Genomic DNA, 27,341 nt, shown 5'->3' with positions numbered 1-27,341 from the left:
GTATATATTACAAATTAAATTAATAATATTACCAATAAAAATATTTTTTTAATATATAGCGTAGTCAAAATTTTTCGGTTTTTAAAGAATAAATAAATGCATATTTTAAGTTTTCTAAGGGCATAAAGTCCTCAGACCTAGTTAATAGCCTTAGTTACAAAAATTATTAAAACTTATATAATTTTTATTTTAATATTTGTATAAAATTTAGATAAGTAACCGTTTTTACATTAATATAATTGTTGTTACACAACAACCAACAATGATTATGAGAGTAGAAAAATACAAAAAGCACTAGTAAGTTAACTACAAGAATTATTTATAATATTTGAACATATTATTTGAAATTTAAAACTAAATTTTTATCAAAATGTCATTAAAATTGCCTATATAAAACGCCTTAATATGTAATTGTATGTGACAGCTTCTTAATTATAAGGCATAAAGTATGCAAGTTGAATTTTATAAACTTAACATTTTACAGTTAATTCAGTTAATATTTACCATCATACTAATTTAATACAAATTATGTTTATTTTTATGCTAATTTTAAATTCTTTTTATGTAATGAAATGTAGTAAGTTTTAGTTGTGCAACTATTTAATTATTATTATTTATTTACAATTAAAAAAAAACTTATGAATCTTATATAAAATATAAAATAGGAATAAATGAATCAACTTAAATGCAATTTAAATTATCTTTATTACCTCTTTAAGAGGATTTAACAGAAGTGTAAATAGTGTAATACTTACAATATTTTTTTAGGAAAATACGGTAGCAAAATGTTTTTAGACGAGTTTTTACGTCTTATGTTTTTAGAATTCTATCAACAAGTGAGTATATATAGTTATGTACAATACGCCAAAATACAATCTTCAAGTTACGTGAGAAAAAAATGATGTCTATAATATAGATTCTATAAAGTTATATATATATATATATATATGCTGATTTTTTGAAAACATCTTTATTTTTAATCAAACGTCGAAATTGTTTATTTTTAGTAATTGCTAATAACTACAGATTTATAGTTCAGAAGAGCAAACGTAATCGTTATTTGATCCAATCAAGTATTTATACGATAAATAGCTCAAGCTCATATTTATAAATTTATAATATATATGTGCGAGTTATATAAACTTAAATAATTCTTTTTTCTTTCCAAAAATATAAAATAACGGACAAAAAATAAGCGACGGTTTACTCGTAAAAAAAACAATTACATGTATTATTATAGTACCTATATCGGCCATCTGGAACTGCACATATTACGTCACACCCCCAAGAAATATAATATTATGTCATGTGATCTAAAACACGCCGCGAGATACATCACGTTACAAATTAGATCCTCATTGAACAGCATCCTGTTTCAAAACCGTTTACATTGTTATACACATTATTTTCATTCACAATATATGGGCCCTATAGTTTATTTTGTAAATGTATATATTATGTTAAAATAGATAAACGTTGAAGCGACAATAACCTATGTATAATATAGTATATATATTATAGGTAAGTGTGATCTTAGTTTATCATAATCTATAACTGATTTTTTAATTCAAAACCATATTACAGTGAAATCTTGATAAGTCGAAAGGCGCGATCTCGAATTTTTTGTTATCTTCAACTGAATTTAAATCCCCTTGAAACTATCATTAAAATCAATAGCGTTTTACTTTCAATAATTCGATATGAAATTAATCGTTTTACGTTATCTCAAATATTATTTTTATTGCGATAAGAACATGAATAAATAAGGAAATTTTATCAAAAATTGTATCGAAAATCTCAGCCAGAATGAAGACGGAACTACAAAATAAGAAATAAGTCACAGTAGTTTCAATTCAATAGGCTAAACACGCTTTAAAAATATTTAGTTGACACTAACAGTATACACTATACAGGTAAGGAAGATGGAAGATTGCGTTGTTTTTGCAATTTGAAAGACATCATAGCAGAACAAATAAAAAATAAATTTTAATGAAAGATTTAAAAAAAAATATTGTTTTATTGAATATAAATAAATAATTTTATTATAATTGTATTGTTTTTATAGAACATTTGATAAAAACTCGATGTCACGAATTTTTTTTCTGATCCCTTTGAGATTCGACATAAGAAAAATTTACTGCATTATGTAATTATAAAATAAATACAATTAAGATGGGTTTTTTTTAAAGGCAAACACTTAGTTTTTGAAAAAGTATAACATTTGTAGGCAATTTTTTCAGATAATTCAGACTTACATTTTATTTTAATCTTTATCATTTTTAATTATTTTAAATTACAGTATATATATTTAATTTCAATCCAGAATATTTTACTAAGAATTTCAATACATATATTAATTCTTGGAAAATTATTCTGCTATACATAATAAGAAATTAAAAATGTGTGCCGTTGTTCAAAAAGTAAAATAATTTAAAATAGTAAATACTTTTGTTTTATAATGACTTTAAATTATCGTTTAAAAAAATATTTCCAAAACCGTTAAAACTTTTTCAGAAAATGAGAGTTTAAGTACCTTTAAAAGAATTATTCTGTATATTATATTATGAATTATAAATACTGTAGTAATAATTTACGAGTCTCATCAATACGGTAATATATATACATTTCACCCTGCAGTACTTGGAGAAATCGCTTTTTTTTAACTACAGAAATCGATTTTCACTTTTTGGACAATCATTTTGCTTCACGGAAGAGTATTTAAAGTTAAAATCACAATATAGGTCATCTCACCAATTAAAAATGTAACAAAACCTAAAAAATCACTGTCGCGTATCATTGGCCGGTAAGATAAGATTCAAATAATTATGAACAGTTGGTCGACTCCGCCAATTCGGAAAATAACTTTATCGTCGGCACGCCGCATTAGGCAATGTTCTAATATTTTATAAAAAATGATTTGTTTTGCAAACGGTCCAGTATAATAACTATAATCTACCACTGCATAACAACCATGGAAAGGAGCATATACTATTACACTATTACATGTTATAATACTCTTACATATTCACATATACATCGATCCGGTGAAAACGAAGAAGAAACCATAAAATAGATTTGGCCTTTAATGCACTATAATATGGCTGAGAAAATGATTCACGTCGTTTTTTGTCCAGCTAAGTATTTTCTAATGAACCCAGACCGCGAATATACACGATTTCCCTTTACACATAGACATAGTATATACAACTAAATAACATTTCGAGCAAGACAAACAATTTTAAACGTCTTATAGAACCTGCCTGTTTAAAAAAAAAAAAAAAATCAGTAATCGAATTCACTTAATCTCTGTACAAGATCATGGTTGGTCTGCAACGATAAAATCATTGCTGTGTACATATTATATGAAGGTGATGTTACACCGCAGTTTTTATTATAATTTATAGGTAGACATTACGCCGAACTAACACGACAACAGTGTATAGTAAACTATAGTAAATCGGCGCATTTCAACGCGCGTGCCAAATGTGCGATTCGACGACGACAAAAATTCAAAACGAAAACAAATTTTATACTGGTTATTATACGTGGTTATAATAATATTATATCGAGCGGTACGTGATTTTTCAAGAGTCTAAACGAAGAACACGAAAACTTTAGAAGATCGAATTTCCAGTTGCCGTCTCGCGAATTTTCTAACATAAATACAACGATAATATTCATACATAATCGTCATATTGTAATATTATATTATCTTAGATATGACTCTCGGTGAGAGGTCTTAACTTGAAAATAAAACAACATGCCCGGTCTCACAACAGGTGGTAACCACGCACGATCTCAAAATATACTATTTATTAACAATAATGACTAGGCATATAAAAAACCTATAAGCACGGACGATATTTCGATTGTTATGTTATTATAGGTGAATGCGCTGTAAATTATTATAGTAAAATTATTATGATATTTATTATTATTTAAAATAGTTTGCATTGATGACCCCTTCGCGTTGAAAAAAACAATCGAATTTAACGATTATTATTTCGCGGCTGGGTTCAACGACAGTAAACATGCACAATCAACATATTTTTTTTTTTTTTTACATAACATCATCTTAGTATGAACGATAAGCGAAATACTGTGGTTGATAAGTGTAAAATTATCAATTCTATATAATATAATATAATAATTCACGATCGTAACCTCGAAATAGTTTAATATTTTTCCTCTTTTCATTTATTTTCGATGATATTCAAATATTTATTTTATTACGATTTACAACAAATGATGAAATATAAAATGAGCGAATAAATGATATAATAATCAAATAAATAATTCACAATCATCGTTTTTTTAACGACGACGACGAGTGACATTGGGGGAAGCGTGTGTGTACGTCAAAATAATACAAATAAAAGACAACAACAATAATAACAAGATATATGATGTATTAAATATGATAATACAGCAAATACACCTAAAAAAAGACTACAAGGACGTCAGCGCTAGAATGCACTTCATGTGCATTTCCGACGTGAGTTCCAGCGGTAGGTATGAAAGCGATGATTGCACTATTTTTATACTATATTATTGTCTGGCCGGAGAATAACAACGGCAACGAAAGTATAATGTACTAGACACTACATAAAAATATTTGTCGGAACACGCGATGGGAAAATCGCCATTTAACCTATATAATATACAATAATTATACGCGTAGTAATGTACTATTACTATTGTACGTCGTGTATAATATATAAAATTACTATAAAATGACGACAAAAGAAAAATATATAAAAAGCGTAGTGGGCCAGCACTGCATAGTGGGGGATGACCGACAAAACGGATGTTTTCTACGCGTGGTCCGGATCGGTGCGCGTTGTAGGCGTCACGCCGTTTTACATTTAATGTTTTATTTTAAACACACAAAACTTTGTTAATATAACATGCCTAATACAATAGTATATAACCATAATACTTGTAGTATACAAATAGTCCATACAGATACAGGTAAAATGACGAGTCAACTTTCGGTAAAAAGGAGAAAACGAACAAATTTTCCACTCGTGACTCGACCGTAAGTACAAAATACCATCGAAGCACTAGACGATCGTCTAGAAGTCTAGAGTTGTCAAAAGTGTCAAGTCTACATTACGGAAAGCAATATGAATTCACCATGTTTCCGTCTACTTATAGAATTTTACCTATAAGACATTTTTGTGTGATAAAAGATAATATAGCCAATTTATTTAATAAATATACTAATAACATTTAAGAAGACAACGGGAATAGTAGATACGAGATCGTAAAAAAAAATATTCATAATGAATTATAAGAATTATGTACGAAGAATTTTCGACTTTTCATAATATATATTTCTTAGAGTAGTGGTATATTTTGTCTACAAGTCTCTCATCTTAAATGAAGCACGTGGACTAGTCGTTCGATTCGTTATTAGACAGTCTTTGTTCGAAAACTATGAATCAGTCTACAGCCAGACGATGATATGCGCGTTTACAAAAAAAAAATCAACAGCGATGCGAATACGATCGTAGTGTTATAGTATACGATTATAATTATTGTTGAAATAAGCAAGTGACGTTTTCTACATATCATAATATTATTATATTGTTATCATCTGCACATCACGACAGTTTATAGAGAACAAACAGAAACGATTTATATTTGATTTATACGCCACTAATAAAATAAAAACCTAATGGGAATAATTTTTTTGAAAACACACTTAAAACATTGCAGCATAATGTGTAGCTATCTGAACGCGTACATATTATAATATGGAATAGCGAATTGTAAAAATTACGAGATCAAAAAATTTACGTAATTTGCAAGTCTCGGCCGGTGCGGAAAACAGTCCGACAAAAATGCGTATACATTTTATGTTATTATCATGTGTACGCGTAGTGATGAGGTGTGTATAATAATATAACTAACGTACGCAAAATCATGCTAACCGCGGAGAAAATTCAAATCGAACAAAGAAAACAGGTAAAAAAAATTATTTAATAAAAAAAGTTATACACGCTATTATATGACAACTGTGCGGAAAACGTATTACGTTATAATACAGCTGCAGCAGATATCAATAACAGGTGGACCGTGTTTATGATAATATAATGTAAAACAAAAATCTTACTATTATTAGAATACTTTTCTCATACATAAATACCGATCAAAAACGCCAAACTATGCATATATATAATACTAATTAATATGTAAATCGCGAATAATTATATTAATAACACATAAAACACTTAAAAACAAACTATTCGTGTGTTCTATACTAAGCGTTTTCTGTCATTGGCCTTGGTACCTCCACCGTCTACGCATTATACATATATACATATATATAATACATACATACACATAAAATCAGTTGTATCAGAGAGTAATATAATATGATTCGTACCATAATCGACTGATCGTTTTCGATAGTATGACGTCACAACTATTTATAATATTATAATAAATTAGCTATAATTATTATTATTGTAACTTTTAACATTATAATATAATCATATTCCATGTCTACAGGGAATAGGGATCAAACAACTAGTTCGAAATATTAACTATTGCTTCAGGCTAGTCCAGCTTCGTTAGATTCTATATGTGGAATGACAATGGTGTCAATGGTTTCGTCTACTCGACGCGATATAAGAGCCTGACCGAAACACAAGTGTGAGACGGTTTTTTCGGATTACTGCACCCATTACAGCATCAGGACTTTTTGGATTGGGAATAAATCCCCATCCCCGTTATGTTTAAAGAGTAGTAAGCGTTTTATATATTTGCATATAAATATTTACATTTTATTTTACTAACATAGCAAACAGTATGGGCGTATGCCGTATGGCATACACCTGTACGCGTTGTATGTATACAGTAACACGGAGTAAACAAAAGAAAAATTGGCGCGCTTAAATAGGACAATCATTTATCATCGTCGACTGAGGACGATATTAAATATTATTTAAAAACAACTCAGCAATATCAATTTGTTGGTACCTGTTTTTTCCACTAGATAAACTTGATCTTGATCATAATACATGGCTGTTGTATTTTAAGTGATAGTAGGTATATATACCAATAATAATTCTAATTTTCATCTTATTAATTAACAATTACAAAAGTATTCAAATTTACAATCAAACAATAATTTTGCAGATGAGTTCTCACTACATCATCAACATCGTGATAGAAACATCTCAAAATTAGTGGTCCACATGACCACAAAAAAAAATGTATATTTAACTGAGGATAGCAACCGTAGTTCGAAGTAATTAAACAAATAAGCGATAATCTACTTAAATATTTTAATCTTAACTATACATAGCCGGGTGATACTGCTGACTGCTGAGTGCCTGCCCACAAATATTAATCTCCTATCACTAACTATCTCTCCTATTAACTATCAAATTTGCTTATTATACTAATTATTGTATAGATTGTAAATTATTTTAAATAAATGAAATGAAAAAATCTATACACGTGTCCGTAGACTTAAAATTAAGAATAACGAAGTCAAACTTTACAATTCAAAATGCTCTACTATATTACGAATGCCTCTTACTGTGTCACAATCTAAACCATTCATTCCAATATATGCACTGTAGAATAAACATCCATATTCGAATTTATTGTACAACCATAAGTTGATATACACTATACTGCTGTTCAATCCAAAATCATCCCAATAGTCTAATCAAAAATTAAGTTGCTAGAATAATAACAAAAACTGTTACAATAAAGTGTATGTAGAAGAGTTTTCTCCACGGGACAATTGACTTGAAATTATGGTTAACAAATGGCTTTTTTTAACTATACAATTATGCATAAAATCCAAAATTATTTTCATCACTTATTCTACATTTTTATAATGTAATATTCAATTATTGTATACAGTAATATAAAAGTTATATAGTTATATAAATTATATAGTTTAAATAATATTTAAAAACACATTAAGTTAACCTAAGTATTAATTTATGGACGACTGTATATCACGAACAATATATATATGCAAATTATTGTAGCTATTATATAATATACATCATGTCCCTTATTAATTAATACAATTTTGGTCGAAGTAAAAATACTGTAAGCTTTCAAATTTCACTATCGTCCCCCAGGGGAAAAAACGTCCTCGTTGTAAAATAGCTCCTAGTCAAATCTGCATACACCAGATTTTTACACCAGTAGATAACTATGTACTTATCACTCGTACTATTAACAAGTAGTTATATTTATCGAAGGTATACAATATGGCTGCTGTCGTCTTATAATAAATTATTATCGAGATTAGACACATTATTGCGTAGGAACTTACAGCGTTTCTCCATATACAGGCCTACTCAGGTGTACTTTACAACACATCTTATTTATGGTATTTATGGTAACAGGAAACACTATAAATATGTAGTACTTTATGCATATTTTTTAATTGGGTCTACAGAACGTGATAATAAACTATAATGTCCCATTAATTATTATTTGGCTTACAATATTTCAAAACATGAAATGTATCAAGAAATATATTTTAAATCAAAATTTGACTGAATAAGAGAGCTAGCTCAAATTGGGGGTTTAGTTCTTATGATGCAGGCCAAATTTTCGAAAAAAAAAAGTTATCGCTAATAATAATAAAAATAAAAAATAATTTTTTTATTAATAACTCAGGTCAAATTGATTAAGTACATTTTAATTTAAATATAACAAAGCAAATCGTTTTAATTTGAAATTACTCCCATTTAGTCAGTTTGTTATTAGAATACTAGTTAATACATCAAAATGAATTTATAAAATGAACCAATCCAAGTATACATTATTAAAAAAAGGGTTCGCTTTAAAAATATATGTTGCAAATACATAGAATAAATAAGTTAAAAATATTGGAAATAAAAGATATTGATGGCCCATCATAGTCTATAGTTTAAGTAAACCAAATTCATAAATATTCTTAAGATACAGAGGTCTGAGTTATCCATAGTATTCTCTGTTTGATGATTCTGTGTATATACATTATATTAATACATATATAGTTGTATGAAACACCAAGCTATCAACATTCAACACAACACATCACGCAAATATTATAATGGACTTCCTAATTCCTATATTATGTTCTACACGTTTCAAGGTTTTTCATTTGGTATGAGCCGAATTAATTGTTTTTTTACACAAGAAAAAAATATTTAATGATATAATATAGATGTCCTATACTCGATGATACGCGTGAAGTCCTAGACCAACTCAAGCGGAGTGTTTGAGCCGTTTGAGGGGTTGTTATTATCCTCCCTACCTATTTGATAACTTGGTTCATTCCGTTAAATATGTATATATTAAAAAATAATATTATTTATGGTGATTATTGACAGTAAATAGGTATTATAAAATCTAAAAGGTAAGATAATTTTTAAAACATGTATACAATAAAATCGCTTGGACAATCTTTCACAAAAGAATGAAAACCATTATTTTTGCATATTGATTGTATCATGACACTAAATTCCTTCCCCTTCGAAGTTTTGTCAGAACTAATCTACCCGAAGTTCGTTAAGACGACGATTTAATGAATCAGCATATTTTATAAAAAATATTAGTACCTATGTCCTATATATATATATATATAGTATATATTTAAAAAATATAACATAATGTAGTTTATATACATATCAGTGGCGGCGTGAATAGCTATTTTATGACAGCTGCTTTATGCAAAAATGAGGATGGGTATCCCAATGACTCCAGTCTCTAGGACTTAGACAGCTAGACTGTAGTCTATATCATACAGACTCTATAATTTATACTCCCATAGTCACACATAACGACATACCTATACCTAAGTAAATATTAGGTATCCCACGTTATATTATTGAGAAATCATTTAAAATGTAAGAAAAAATTAGTGGATAGTAAGTGAAAAAAATTTCACACCATCATTGTAGGTACATGTAATCATTATGCAGTTACGCAAATCCTATAAAATATTGGTCAGTTTAGTTAAATTAACAAAATTACATAATTATTCTCGTCATCTATTTCTGTGTGTGTGTGTATATATATATATATATATATTTTAAATCACGTACGAAAATAATATGATACACGCATAACACATAAGTATTATATATTTTTAATGTACTACCAATATAAAAGCTACAAGGAATCTTAAACACTGTAGGTAATAATAGGAATTAGGAATTATTTATACGTAAATAAATCAAATTGTACATGCAGAGCATAAAACAATTTTTTAAAAGTAATTAACAACAAAAGTATTTTATGTAGGTACTTATATAAATTCTAAACAGATCATTATTCTGGATTTCAGACATTTTTACACAGATCGATGCAAATGAGCAACTATAGGTTAGGTTAGGTAGCTATGTTAACATAATGATACATATAAAATACATTATCATATAGTTTGTAAAGGCATGTAGAGTTTAAATTAATTAATATGAATACACATATGGACGATTACTAGTTATTGTTTTCTTTGGACTCATAGACCTTCAATGTCCCGACAATTTAAATTAAACAACAAAAACGACATAAATTATATTACATAAAGCAATAAAGCAATAAGGGGACAAGTCGACTCTGTAATATAAAAATTCTTATATATTATAACATAATAAAATTGAAAAACAAATATTGTTAGGTATATATAACTATAAATCATATATAACCTACTTACATCATCATACAATGTAATAATGATAGTAAGAAAATATTCTTTTATTTTAATGCAATTTGACTTATATTTATATTTTAATAGCAATAATTAGACCTTTGAATACTTTATCTTACATTTCAAAATTATAAATTGATTTTCTGTTATCTAATTAATTTCTAAATAATTCACACAATTCGTCTTAACTTGTTAATGATTACTAAATAATAAATTAAATAAATACTATACTTACACTAAGAACTATATTTATTATGGCGGTAGGGAAATCGCATTCATATATAAATATTAATAGATATTAATGATAAACATAATTAATAAAAAAAAAACGTAAGGAAAAAGATAGATATTATATACCACTGTGCTGCGTTTATTCGAATTCTGATTTTTGGAATTTTCAATAACTTTAGATAATATGATCTTTAATCTTCAAAAAATTATTTTCAGATAGTCAAAGTATTCAAGTATGATATAAATTTATATTTTTTAAATCAAAACTTGAATTAGAAATGAAAAAGAAAACGATTTAAAATATATTACTGCAGTTAACATTAATATAATAATATTTTATTATTTGTAACCATTGAGTACAAAATAAGTATGATCGATTAATATAACAATATTTTCAGAAAAATCTAATTTTTAACAATATAGGTACAATAAAAAATTGGTGGTGATCGTTTGAAATAAGTAATTATTGGAACACCAAAAAATAATACTTAACTTCATAAAAACTATGAAATAAATAAGAATTTGAAAATATGCATATATTATACATGGTCTTTAAAGATACTTAATTTCAAAAATTAAAATTTGAATAAATGTATTATTAAAGTAAGACAAGGGAATCAGTATTGATTAGTAAATTTCTCGGTATGAAAAATAAAAGTAGACAGACAATATGGCAAAATACTATAGTTGATTGTCTCAAATGCGTTAGACGATTGAGAATGTATAAAAAAATAAAATAAAATATTATAACATAGATTAATACCCACGACTATAAAAAATAAAGGTATCCTTTACACAAAACAGGGAATTAAACGTAGGTTATTTCCCTATACTGTGTATAACACTTGATAAAAGACATAATAGTAAACAATGGGATAAGAGTGTACGATGGGGCATGAGTTCAACAGAATTACCGTTGGAATATGTTTATTTGCTGGCTTTGCTAAAAAAAATACCGTTTTGGGTATACAGATATAATTTATAAATATTATTTACGAGTAGATACACACGTAAACTAGCTGTATATATACACATAATATTCTTCCTATTCAATTCAATATCGACGAACAACTCGAGTGCAAGGACATAATATCTTTGAGAATAATCTTGACCTCGTTTTGGTACTCCGAGATCATTAAACCTACAGAGTTCTTTCATTTCTTTGGGAGAAAGTAGACATGGCTAGAATAGCAGCAATCCGGTTCGAATAGCGGTGCATTTATTTTTAAAGTTTTCTAATTTTCGAGAGAAAAAAATTACAATTTGTTTTCAACTTCAGTATACTATACGCACAATGACGTCATAATTTAATCCCGCCGTCTATATATAGTTCTATATATTACCTTAGAGTCTGTATATTATTATATTATACATGTGAATACAAATAAATACAATTATTGAATTATATATTACAACAATTGACAAATATAGATGTAAATCTAAAATTATTAATATTTCAATGGATATCGTGAATAAACTGTACAATAATATTTAACTGACATTTTCGTCATTTAATGAATTTAAATTTACACTTAGTAGTACGAAATTATTATCACACACAAACTTTTAATATTATACAAATTTTTGTAACGCATTCGCGTTGTCGGTGAACATGTTAATATATAAGTAGGTACTAAACTTTTCTATAATAACAATAGGTCGATGAGAACTTTACTATTATAGTATATTAAATATGTTCTATTTAATACATTAAAATAGATATCATCCGTTGTGGTGTTATATATTATATAAGTATACATAGGATTGATTTCTGAAAAAAAAAATTATGAACATATCCATTCCATGTACCTACAAAGTATAGCTATAAGAATAATGTAAATAAGAGGATGCTAAACCTGCATGTGTTACCACCGTCTTTTAAATGTAAAACACAGCAAAAACTGTTTTGCGCAGGAAACAATCGAGAAGGCTATAGTAATAAGCTAATAACTTATTAAATTCACCACACAAAAAAGAAAACTTTGGCTATAAATTTAAATGTCATTAAATGTTATTTTTTAGATATCGTTACTAAAAAAAAAGTTATTCAAGTTTAAAAATAATGGATTTTAAAACAATCACTTAAAACCTAACCTAGCCTAGATGATATCAAAAACATAAAAACGATATTTCACAGATATGTTCTTAATTACAATTTGGAGTCTTAATTATCACTACAACCTGAGTGGTTTTATCCTGCTCAAAACAGCTTTTGCTATGTTTTACATATATAAGACGGAGACAACACATGCGGGTGTAGCGTTTTATAAATGATAATGATATTCAATTATATTTTTCGTATACAAATGATACTTGTTTTAAATGCGTATAAAAATTAATTATAACGATATAAAAGATTCGTTTATCTATGTATATAATACTGTGATAGACGATAGTATAGGAAAAAGGTAAGCTACATTGAACCGTATGGCCATACAGATTGCAGGGAGACCACTTTTCGATCAATTTACCCCGTGCATGATCAGAAAACATATTTGTACATCAAATTTTAAAGTAAAATTGTATATAACATTTATTTGTTGTATGAATTAAATTAGAATATTTTATAAAATGTTTTTAATTTATGATGTATGAGTGTACGATAAAAGTTTTGGAGCACACAAATCATTATAAAATTTGCAGATGTAGCACCTTGTATGTAGTTATGATATGATTTTAATTTAACCGAGAGCTACTATATTAAAACATACATATTGTGGATGTGAAAATATCAAAATAATTTCAACCAGATACAAGAATTACAGCATTATTATAAGTAAATATTATATATTATAAGTATATATTTAATTATTTTTATTAGAATTTTAATTTATTTTTTTTGTGAGTGAGTAAAACAGGTATTTTTCAAAATGTGCTTTAAGAATTCACCGAGTCCTTTCCACTTCTTAATAAAAATAAATACCTCTATTACCTATAACTTGTAACCGTAGGAAAGACAAAACGACAAAACCTGTTTAAAATATTCAATGTTCAATAAAAAAAAAAAAAAAATACTAATAAAAATTGCGATACAGTCATTACTCATTATAGACTATAGTAAATTGTGTTTATGTATACAAATATAAATATAGAGTGATTTACCAAGCATGCGTACTTACATTATTGTTTTTTTTTTAATAATAATATATGTATTCAAATTCTAATGTTAGGAATTTTCAAACATACTTAAGGTCTATATTTATTTGGATTTGTATACTATTTGAGTAAGAAGTGATTTGTGATAAATAATTATATACATTTTAATAACTAAAAAACTATACATCAAAACATATATAACATACACAAGTCTAAAATTATTCTAAGCTAAGAAAAATGTTGACCACGTTTTTAAAAATTTTAAATCCTCACAGATATGAAATAAAAAAATAATAAATAAACCAGAATGCTGAACATTATATATATATATATATGTGATAAAACTACGTCATTCAGTGGTCGAACAACTCCCACCAGCCACAAGACATACTACTACTACAGAGGCGTCGTCGTCGATCCAACGGTTTTCATGTAGCGGTAGCGGCGGGAACCACGCGTTATAATAATATGAATGTATCATTGAAGAATGAAGTTAAGCTAGCCAGTCGGCGGCCGACGGTTCAGTTGGTTCATTAAACTTACCGAACGGCGTTGTAATATTAATATCGTATATAATAGACATCGCGTGTGGCGTGTACAATAAAATAAAAATTCTATCATACTTGTTCGAGTGTCAGTCGGAGTGTCGTACATTTATTAATATCACCCGCGCGTAAAAGTCGTATGTACCTGCGTATAAGTGCTGTGTACACAGTCAGTGTCATCGAATAATATAAAAATGTTATTTTATTAGTTTTCATCAACTTGCCACGATAACCCGCTGGATACAATATAATAATAACATTGAAGTTAATGAAAATAAATTCGATTTTAGTCGACAAATGATGATCCCTCATCTATCATTCCAGACTAGTTTGATTTTCGCTACCGCCGTCATTTACGTATTGATTTCCCTGGTGTCCAGTAAGTAGTACAGCTCATAGATATTGTTGTAAATCGATTTTTGATTTATACATAAAGAATTTATAAGTATGATATATTAATATTTTTTGTGAAACATAATACGTTACCTATATTATAATCGCTGCGAGTAAAAAAATCTTATGTTGTTATATATTATTTCTAGATCAGGGTCACGTGGTCAAAATAATACATGCGCGCAAATATAAATTCATCATATTATACAATGGATACAGCAGCAAAGGCATTTTAAAATTTTAAAATAATTAATTATTTACAAATGAAAGGTACAGACGCACACATATTTCATAAAATATAAAATTAAAAATAGATTTTTTTAAAGTTAGATAGTTTTTGGTATGACCCACAATATGAATCATAATAATTGTCAGATCAATTTTTTTTTTTATAATGACTAATGACTAATTTACCATACCTACATTATAATAACGAATGATAGAAAATTCTTGGATATTTTAGTTTTATTAAATAAACCAGCAAGGAAAACAATCTAACCAGAAAAACATAGATTACTGCAACTATATATAATATATTCAGTAACGTGTGCAAACTATTTCGTCATTGCGTCCTCTGTTTATAATATAATTATTATAGTAGCAGTATAAACCATATTATAATAATAATTAAAAATATTGTCTAATGTTCACGGATAAACGCATAAACATAAATAAATTGTAAATACAATAATACATATTATTATGATTCGCGAATAATAGTGTATAATGAGATAATAATATCACTCATGGATAAAATATGTACATTATTGTATTGGTAATGATTACAATTTAGTCGATGAAATTTTCCAATTTAAAACACTTAAAATGAACAAAAATATCAATATTAACTAAACATACAAATTAATTGTCATGGTTTATTAAAAAAAAAATGTTATACTTTTAAACATTGAAAAGGAAATATCCGAAGACCTGGCACTGTCTACCGCAGTGGTCTTATCATAATAATTATTATATACATCGTTTGTATAGTATTCCAAATCGTATCGTCCATGATAATTATTTCATAAGATAATTTGTATGTTTTTCACAGTATTATATAATGTAGTACCTAAGTGAATTACTTTAAAGTTTAAGATATGATAGGTACTGTATAATTTTCTTAGCGTATCGGAACTGGATACTGCAGAGCAGGAAATGAAATTGCCAAATTAAAAGAAATACTTTAAAACACTCATTCAAATAAATTTAAAAAATAATTTGATTCTGACAATTACAATAACGCCTATCAATGTTATTTTAGATATAAACATTAGGTACACTATATATAATTTCTACGCAAAACATACGCGAGGTTAGATACCGAACTACACTCTTATTATTGATCGGATATTTTTGACTGTAACTCATTGTTGGTGACATTAATATACACATTGCATATTACAGAATTGAGTGAATTTCATGTTAAAATAATTTTAAACAAACACTTCGAAACAATAATATGCTAAATACATTATAATTTTAACTTTGCAATTTACTTTAATTATTAAAATATATAATTCATTTATAACCACTCCAGGGTTTATTGCTAAATAACTTTTTTTTATCTGTGAAATGTTTGAGTTGTTATTTTTATAATTAAGAGAAATAATTCTTAACTAATGTAACACTTAAGTACAGAAAAAAGGTATGCTTAGAAGAATTTCAAAGTCAAGGGCGAACAAAGAATTAATAATTAATGCAAGTATATAAAACATAAACCACAAACTATTATGTCTCATGACATGTAACCTGCAGATAACAATGCACACACATAATTACATTGTTTTAAACTAATTCCAACAACGATCAACGTTTAGATAAAATATTTATTTTTTTAATGACAATACAAAACATTGCAATTTAGTAAGGGATTTGACGTGATAATTGATCGCAATAATAGCAGCTATGAACTGTCACAATTATTGTAATTGCAAATTTGAACAAAAATAACGAATGCACAAACACAAATTTCACCAAGGTCTTACCACACGAAGTATAACGATTTGACAAATTAAATGTTTATCATACAAATAAAACTAAAAGAAAACTAAACAACAAGGAAACATAACGATAAATATAAAAAAAACTCGGAAGCGATTTTGATAAAACGTTGAAGGGAAAGGGACAAATTTAGTACCATGGTACAAAACAATTGTTTTCATTATTTTTTCGATACTATCCAAATGTATTTATTAAGTTTTATTCTTATTATATTTTAAAACCTAATATATAAACCATAAATAAAAATTAAATTTATTATAAAGATTATTTTTTAATATTGACATACCTATATATTAAAATTAATTAACCAAGTACCAAGGGGGATTGATCATCACTATTCACCCATCAATCAAACCCACTAATACTGATAGTACTATATAATATAATAAACTTCAAATAAATTATAAATCATAATAATATACACATAAACACACACACACAATAATAAGTAATAAGTATTAAAACGTATTACATGTAATACGTAAATAATAAGTAGATAACATAAAGCCCTTGTATAGAGTGAGTTTTTATTATTTCAATAACATTAAAGTAATATAATATTATAAATAATATACATAGAACTGTCTAGAATATAACCTAGACAGTGAGCTTAAACCTTAAACAATCACAAATTTCTTTGTGAAACAGTGAAAATATATATATATATATATATTTGAAAAAATCGTAAAAAACAAAAATAGTATCTAGTGTGGAACAAGAAAACTGTCAATACTATAAAGATTTAATAATCAATAAGCAATAAGGAATTTAAATATGTTTAATTCCGTTGAATACGTGTAATAATAATAGTATAAATAATCAAAAACATAATAATATATATATTATATAATTATTATCTCACAACGACTAGTGCTAGAAAAGACAATGATCTATATACAATTGTTTTAAATATTTTATTTTTTTTAAAGATGCTAATGGTCAAATAAATTGCTATGAGTGTACAGTACATCCACCAGAACGGTACATGAACCGAACGACCAGACTGTGTTCGAAGTTTGATGGATCCGATCATTACAAAGTACACTGTCCAAATTCTACATATTGCATGAAAAAATCGTTTCAACTCGAACTACAGGCCGGAAGTACGTACATATATATTAAATATCTAATACAGAAAATAATAATAATACCTGATCGAATTTATTGTGAATTGAATACACTTAAAACAAGCGTGCATTTTTACACTGAAAATAAAATATAAGCATTCAAAAATATGCAAAAATACTTCGTTTAAATTAAAAATCGCAATTTCTTATTAAAATGAAATATTTAAAATTATTAATAAGCAATTATAAAAATGTATAAATATATACATACTTTGAAATACCATTTTTAAAAACAAATAATAACATACTCTTTGTGAATTTCGATGATATCATATAAATTGTTGAAAAAAATATACTTAAATTTAAATATTTTAAGAAAACACACACTAATACAGATAAAAATACTAAAAAAATAAAATAAAATTCCATGCATGCAAGTATAATAATAACAAATGATGATTGAACTTAATTATATTCCTTTTATAAATAAAGAATCCGAAAAAAACATACAAATATATTCAATTCACAACCCTGACTATACTTATTACATTATTGCAACTGTTCATTATTTATTAATACGCGTCGTTAATAATATGTACAGAAATCGTAAAAGGAAATGTGAGGGGGTGTGCTCCACAGAAATACGATTATCAAGTTTTCAAAAACGGGTCGTGGAAAGTCGAGTCAGCCATCGAGTACGATTCGTTTAAAAAAGGATGCTATTCCGGCAACGATGACCAACTAAGGACAGCGGAAACGCAGTTCTGCTACTGTGACGATAACCTTTGCAACAACGCCAAACAGACGACGAACTTTTCCAGTCACACGGATACGATTGCCGTGATCATCATTTACAACATCATGAGGTTTCTAAAAACCCACACGCAACCGGCGTAACGTAGCTTTCGTAAACATCGTACGACGTCTAGAAGTCTTGGTCAACGGTACAAAGACTAAATTAATAATAAATGAAAAAACAAAAAATGCTAAAAACAACATAGAACGCGAATGTGAATATTGGCATTTTTTGGTTTTTTAATATATTTATTGGAACGACGTCCAAAATGTATACTGTTATCTTATCGTTATAATATAATAATAATTTATCTTTTTTTCGTTCAAATCTAGAATTACCTATACCTATATCTAATGAACCTACTATAATAGAGTTATCATCGAATGTACTACGTATAGTGTATAGCGAAAAAAAAACTTATTAAGTTGGTAAAATATGGTATTAAATTTATCTATATTTGATCATTGACTAGAAGAAATAAAATTATTATAACAGAGTATTATAACGGAAATCTACGATAAAACAAAATTATAAGAATGATTTAATTAGTTTTAAACAAGACTTGGCTGTGTTTATTTGTATGTTAAGAATACACGTTAAATATGTAATTTTTTTTATCCTAATGATATAATAATACCTCTACTGTACTGTAAATTGCAATGTACACTTTATTCAATAAAATATAATGTTATTAACGAAAAACGAGTATTTCAACATTGTTTAACACAATAGTATATAGGTATTCAGGGTATTCAATACAGATTAATTAGGTAACCTGTCTAGATCTAAAACCCATATAAGCAACGTATGATAATAGTTATAGGTATAATTGGAGTTAAGTAAATTACCAACATGATATGGCATTTTTAACAAACCGATATAATTGTTTATTATAGGTAATATTATACAGTAGAATAACTTTAAAATTTAAACAGGGCAACAACAATATTCAGAATCTACTTATTGAAGTTTGAAGTACTAAAACAGTAAAACATATTATTATAAATAATGAGAACAAGAAAAAGTTCCCAATTATTAAGAAATCATATCCATTGGTCCTTTCTCGATATAAATAACTTACTTCAGAAAACATTGCATACAAAAAACGAACGGAAACGATCTGCTGGCCAAATAAAGTTCATTTTATATATATAAGATATAATTTTATATAAATTATATAAAATTCCACACAACATTTTTTTAATTAGAGCAAATTGACTAAAAAATATATTCTTTGTTTGTAAGAATATTTTATTAGGTCGAAATTTTAACTTTAATTGCTTAATACAAAAAAATTATGCTAATGAATTTTAAATTTTTTTTTAAACTTTTGTTAGATCTTATATTACATTTATTCAAATAATCAAATTTTTTACTGTGCGTACATTTTTTAGTAGTTTATAGAATAGCATTAACAAAAAAATTCAATTTAAAATGTCTATAGATAGCTCGTCGAAATATTTTGATTATTTTATTATGACACGCAGTGGTGCAACTACGGAGGGGGCTATTTTGATGTCTGGACAACCCCCCACCCCTAATCGTAATTTTAGAAATAATAAGGTATATTAAATAGTATTCATCTGATATAGGAGTTCCCCCTATATACTGTATACGCTACTGGCGGACACCCCTCTTGCAAAATCCTGGTTACGCTACACATGACACGCATGCTAAGTATAGAAAATGCTAATATAAACAAATACTGAAAATTTCAAGCATCTATGGTTATTTACATTTGAATTACAACAAAATAACAAAGACAATTTTTTTTTTTAACTGATTATTACTAAATATTTCAATTTTACCCTATTTTTTTTTTTTTTACCAATTATTAGGAAAAGTCCAATTTTTTTTTTACTCCTAAAGTAACAACTAGATTCCTGAATCAATTTCCGATCAGCAAAAAATCTTAAACAAGAATATCATAGTTATTTTTAAAAAAGTTGTACTGCACATTTGCATTGTTTACCAAAAGTTTAAAAAAAATTCGTATGAATACTTCCTAATTTGAGTCTTTCAAGTTAAGAGTAGATCAGTAGTTGGAAAAAAATTATGTTTGACCTTTTACCTTTTGCACATTTGTATATTTAGTACCTAATAAATTAATTTATATTTCAAATGGAACCAACTTACACCTACAGAATTAAAAAATTAAAAGTGTACTTCAATTCCAACAGTTTTAATTTTTCTAGCTATAATGAATTACTATAGTTTATGATACAAGAAAAAAAAATATATACATACCTGGGAACTTTGCTCAACTACGTATAAGAATACTACATCTTCTCTTCTAAGCCTAACGGCTGAGTGAAGAGGATATTTGGTCTTGCTCTTAAACATGTGGTATAAAAATTGTGCTGACATATGTGCAAAATCATCACTAGTAAAATCATCCTATAAATATATATTAAATAAAATTATTAGAATTAATTCAATGAAAATAATTAAAAAAACTACTAAAAAACAGAATTGTTAAATTTGCTTACCATAAGCATTATTCTAGAAAATTATTCATTTATAAAAATACTAAATTTATTAAATATTTTATAGCTTATAGTTTAGTTAAATTAAAAAAAAAGAAATTCCTTTTTTTAGAAAATAATAATTAGGGTGATATTAGTCATTAAACATGGGATTTAGCTGTATTTATACAACATACATTCTAGTTATTTTATATTATATATTATATTGTGATCATTAGTATTATGATTATTATTTAGTTAAATTTAATGTAGAATTAACGTCCAAGTTGAAATTGATTATTTTAATCAGTTGATTAACAACATATCTGATAGTTAAATTATAAATTATTATTTATAATAATCAATATTATAAAAAAAGATAAATATAAAGGTGCAATGTATTTATGAGCAAAAAAACCTTATTGAGCATGAGATTATTTTTATGAACATATAAAAATATTTAATAAATGCATTTAATTATTATACTTTGAAATAATAATTATTTGTTCTTTTTTTACACAACACTTACCCAATGAGCTGATATTAAACTTGAACAATGTTCTTTTAATGTATGAGCTCCGATTTCATCAGCAGTAGTATAAAACTTTACACAGTTCTTTACATTTACAGAAGCCATAAGTGCTTTTTCACATCTATAGCAAAGAAGAAATAATAAAAGAAAAAGTTAAAAATTATAGTAATTTAAAAAATAGCATTAAAGTAACATAGTTAATAATTTGTAATTGTTTTAGCTTCAAAATATATAGCTCATTAATATTAGAAATTGTACACACGTGATGCATTAAGCAGCTCTAATTAACAATATTAGATTATATAAAATGTTTATTGAAAAGTTGCATAATTTAAGCTGGAAAATTCATTATGTAATGAACTATTGTATAGACTAGATTTAATATTAATTACATGAAAACCATTGATATTATATATTTATAAAACTAATACTAACTTTCAGTAATTTATTTTACTGATAATAATATTTAAAATAATATCTAATTTATTTTATTAACTTTACACCATACATACAATTATAAATAACAGTTATTTCTATACTATTAGTCTTACTCATTCTATATTATTGACTAGATACAAAATGTATAGCTTTTTAAATTAATAATTATTTAACTATTTAATAGTTATAAGTTATTATTATTAATTAATAATTATTATATATTTATTTATAAGCTATAAAATAAACTTTTCATTATTATAATACTTTATTTTACATATTCTACATAGAGGTAATATCTAGTCATATTACATTTAGTTCTATTTTCTTTTACTTATAATTACCATACTGATTAAAATAATTTAACACACAGTAAAATCTTTACTTGAATCATTAATTTATTTTAATTACATGCAATTTGTAAATATTTATGTACTAAATTTGTTGATAATCAAAAATTATAAATAATAAGTTAATATAAGTAATGTTATTAAATCATATCACGATAAAAAAAAAATGATTTTTTAATTGTATTAATATGATTATAATTGCAGAACATTAAGTCTGGTCTTAATTATCATAAATTTCAAAAATGCATTAAACTCTATTAACCCTTTACTAAAATGTCTTTATATCGGCTACCCATTACTTTGATAGATTAAATCCATCATTACTGTCAGGAAGAAATTTGTCAAAGTACATAGCAGAAATCATATCTTATGTAATTTGAGTGTGCCGTTAGGAGTCCTTTAAGGCAAGCACCTCATTTTTTTACTGTTATCCTTTTTTAGTCACTTTTTCTCAGAATTTAAGCAGGACCAACTTTATTCATTTTGCTGATTACAACAAAATTCTTTTAAAGATGTCAATTGATTTTACTATTTTATTTACCTTTTATTTTATTTTGGATTATTTATTTAGTACTTGCTCCCAAAATATGGATAAATGCCATTTAAATAGCTTGATCTTAGTAACCCTTTTTTTTTATGTAAGCACGCATTGACTTCAATTTAGCATGTGTTTTCATAGTTCTTAGATTTATTAAGCATAACAATAAGTTCTTGATCTCAATTAATTACATTTATTTCTTCAACTTCACTACTTTGCTATCAATTTTTGAATAGATATCTATGAAATGCAAAAAACCAACCAAGTCTGGAGCAAGTAAATATTGGTTACACCCTTTTAGCATTTAAACTCAGTGCTTTACTACTTTATCTTTCTTCTATCTGGAGTGCTATAGATGATAACTTTTTATCTGTATCTTCTTGATAGCTCTTTAGATGTTTTAAAAATTACTTTTTTATGGCTAATTTAAAGTTTTAACTTATGCCACACTAAACCTAGTTCAATTTATAAATATCATGTAATACATAGACAATAATTATAACTAACCTACAACATAAAATGATACAGAATACTAATTATAGTATGATTCAATTCAAAGCTCAACCCATTCACTTATCATACAGTTAGCTAATACTTTATATAACTTTGTCAATTACTATATTCATATTCTTCTAAATTTTAAAAAAACTTCATCAATAAGTTATTCAAAAACATAATCATTTTAAATCAAATTTCAAAATCCTTGCTGAATGAAATTATTAAATAATTAAAAAAATAAAAAGAATAAAAAAATGAACGCAGAACAATTTAATACTTTTGCTTAACACTAAATATAGCACTAAATACTACAGACAAACAGAAATTGAAGAAAACTCATTTTGTGTGGGGTTGTTATTATGCAGTGGAATTGAAGGTATTGTAAAATGACCTGCGTTCATACATTATAATTCAAAGACTTATTTAAAGAATTTTTATCAATTGTAGATTTAATTTATATCTTGTTAAATGTAAAACAAAGTATATCAAATATCAGTATGTGATTCACGGTTTTAGCCAAAAATGATAATTTTTAATGAATATTATAGAATTTATTAAATGAACGGATATCAGTAAAAATATTATTTGCTCATTCCTAGTGATAAACCATTGGAATAATTAGTGTCTATTAGGATTCAAAAGATAACCAAAATTAATATTAATGGTAATTTATCTCTTAAAATTATATATTTAATATACTTTTTAAAGAAAATCTTAAGAATAAACTATACATTTAAAATTTTACTATAATTACAATACTTACTTATTAACCAAATCATCTAAAACAAATGTATCTGCTGTTTTCATTAAGCTTAAAATGAAACCATCGCCTTTAGAGAAATCTACTTGATCTGTGTAAATCCATTTTAGTAATGCTTTTCCAACATCCAAGGGCAACGCGGTCCAATCTAAATCATGAAAAAAATTAATAAGACTTTTGTTATAAATTGCTAAGCATTCTAAATTATATTTACCTAAGTAAATAACTTCAGTTAAGTCAGGAACACCCCATTTATCACTTCTTGATGATAATACAAACTTATGAGCTGGAACATCGCCATTTGCCAGTGTTATGTTTAAGTCACTGAAAATATAAATTAGTATACAGGTAAATGTAAAAATAAACACTTAAAAGTTTACCTGTAAAGTGTATTGTTATACAATGTCGTTACTGTTTTCAAAAGTCTGGAGACAAAACTTTTGTCATTACAATCGCCATATGTTGCTGCCAATGCGGCATGTTTTTTTTCCAATTCATTGCAATAAGCTTGGAGTTTGACATATTCATCTTTCAACAATGAAAGATGTTGTTGCTGTTTATGCTTTTCGGAGTCTCCAGACGTTCCTTAATTATCAACAACAGACAAAATATAATTTGAATCCTTATAGTTCATTATATTATATTAATAGACAGAAACCTTAAAATTAAATTACATTATTTTTATAATTTTTAAAATACTAAGGAGGTAAATTATTTATAAATGATTTTAGTGTTGAGCGAGACATGTATACACTAACCAGATAACCTACAAATAGGCTTAAACAAAGACTGTGAAGAGACCATAATTTTAACTAATAATATTTTTAAAAAGTGCCCCAACCAAGAAACTCTTTCTATAGCATCTATTTACATCAAAATATCATAATTATTCACCATACATTCACTAATTTACTATTTTTTTACTTTTCTAAAACAAGGGTTGTTTAAAGAAATGTACCTATTTCATAAGTGAAACCCCAATATACGTTATTTTTTTATTTTTTTTAATTATTTATAAATATTTCTTATATGATTTAATGAGAGGTAATAAGGAGTGTGGGCTCAATAACGTTAAATAAGTAATGGGGACGCTCTTTTTTTTAAAAGTAAACAGAGTCCCCCTACTTTAGTTTTGCCAAGTCGAGCACTGAGTATAATCATCGTTGAAACTTGATGACACCTGGGCTCATAAGAAGTGGGAGATTGAGGCCCTACCCACTTTTAAACGCAGAATTTAATGTATTAAAAACTAATACTAAAATTTAGAAGTTAATAATAAAAATAAGTATTAAAGTAATTATATTGTTGTTTTACTTAAGACTTAGATTGTAAACAGTTTGAAAATGAACTTTTCAAGGCTTTATTTTATTAAAAAAATAATAACCTAATTTTTAATGCCATAATAAAAATATAGTGACTCCCAAACACGGATGTACCTAAGGAAGGCAGCCTAAATTAATATGCAAATATTGCACTATTTTATTGTTTTAGATTTGGTAATAAATAAAAATAAGAAATTTCAACAGGTACTTATTTGAATATTTTTTATGTATTTGCATTATGATAAGTGCCCAATATAATTAAAATTATGTATAAAAAATGAATTTTAATGGACAAGTGCCAAGTCATTATATTTTAAGAAAGAGTATAATTCAAAACATAAACTTAAAAACATTGATGTTACACCTAATTGTAAATTAAATTCAACTGTGTGAAGATTATTTAATATAAGCAGAAACTCCCACTCATCACCAATATACGTATGCACGTTAAACATACATCAAATAAATGAAATTCAGACACGTATTTTGATTAAATTTGACATTTCTAAGTCACAGGTTATCAAGGTGATAAAATTAAACAGGGAATGTGATGAATGTTAAGTAAAATGTAAAATGTGTAGAGCAAAATTGAAAAATGTAGTAACAAACTCAGCGAAACGAATACCAACGGAAACTAACCTTCTCTGTACAGTTCGGCGGCTGGCATTATCGACGATGGATTGAGAACGATTACATCGGTTTCGAGAAAACTTCGTTAACGCAATGGAAAAGTCCAAGGCGAACTCCTGGGCCCCCAAATCCGATCTACTGGACGATACACTGCAAAGTGTAAACGCCGATCGGCTATCAGCACACACCAGCTATTCACTATTCAGCATTGAACTATTGGCTATTGAAGCTAAACAGCGAACATTTAGATGTACAATGCTGTATCAATGGGTTTGCATTAAATATGTAAAAAATTCACAGATTGATAACGCATTACATACCAGTGGTTAGTATAAAATAGTAACCACCGGTGGAGGTTGATAATACGACGTTCGTGCACCGACGAGTCGTGGTTATCATTGTACAACTGTGGTTCCATCACGATCATAGACATACAACCCAATCGTAGACAATTGCCAATAACTAATAATTTATTATTCCTTATTATTCATGGTTCCAAAACAACAATTACTTTTCGTAGAACGAGCTTAGCTTAGTATGGTTTGGTGATACCAAAATCCACAATATTTTGAAAATTAGTATCAGTGTAGGTGAAAACTATTGCTGACAATAAAATTCGTCAACAAAAATAAATGAAACCTTAAGTACACATCATATCTTAGATATGATTTTAAAAGGTCTATACATACAATATATGCAAGCCTGCCAGATGAACTTATCTCATTCTCGAAGGGAAAACTTTGATGGCAACAATTAGACGATACTAGTTTGGAGTTAACGACCAGTAAAATAGCTAAGTGCAAAAATGCAAGAATCAGTCGCTGAGGATTTCTTTTTCTCAACATTAATGGCAATAGTATCACCAAGTTATATACTAATCAAGAATCTATTGGTTTGTATAAATAAATATGTTTACTCAACACCAAATTATCTTGTTTTGTAAATGTTTACAAGGTATCAAACATATATTTTTTAATTAAGAAGCTCATCAATTATAACCATAATAT

At 26.6% G+C, this 27,341-nt stretch overlaps 2 protein-coding genes across 2 annotated transcripts in view; one reads left to right on the top strand and one right to left on the bottom strand.

The window, feature by feature from the left end:
• LOC113554326 (rabankyrin-5-like) overlaps positions 1–26,596 on the bottom strand; it is a 37,152-nt gene extending 10,556 nt beyond the window's left edge. The window contains exons 1-6 of the mRNA XM_026958121.1: positions 26,344–26,596; positions 24,763–24,967; positions 24,597–24,706; positions 24,386–24,530; positions 21,799–21,922; positions 21,052–21,201 (exon numbers count right to left, since the gene is read on the bottom strand). Of these exons, the coding sequence (XP_026813922.1) occupies positions 21,052–21,201; positions 21,799–21,922; positions 24,386–24,530; positions 24,597–24,706; positions 24,763–24,967; positions 26,344–26,371 (762 nt within the window). The 5' untranslated portion in view covers positions 26,372–26,596. The remainder of the gene's footprint in view (positions 1–21,051; positions 21,202–21,798; positions 21,923–24,385; positions 24,531–24,596; positions 24,707–24,762; positions 24,968–26,343) is intronic.
• LOC113554333 lies at positions 14,484–19,119 on the top strand. Its single transcript, XM_026958134.1, has 3 exons — positions 14,484–14,926; positions 17,871–18,044; positions 18,610–19,119. Exons 1-3 carry the CDS (start codon positions 14,845–14,847, stop codon positions 18,903–18,905), a joined length of 552 nt encoding a protein of 183 aa, XP_026813935.1. The 5' UTR covers positions 14,484–14,844; the 3' UTR covers positions 18,906–19,119.
• Positions 26,597–27,341: the final 745 nt, after the last annotated feature.

Source organism: Rhopalosiphum maidis, chromosome 1 (assembly GCF_003676215.2).
Source record: "Rhopalosiphum maidis isolate BTI-1 chromosome 1, ASM367621v3, whole genome shotgun sequence".
Lineage (NCBI taxonomy): Eukaryota > Metazoa > Arthropoda > Insecta > Hemiptera > Aphididae > Rhopalosiphum > Rhopalosiphum maidis.
This window is presented reverse-complemented; position numbering and strand designations above follow the sequence as displayed.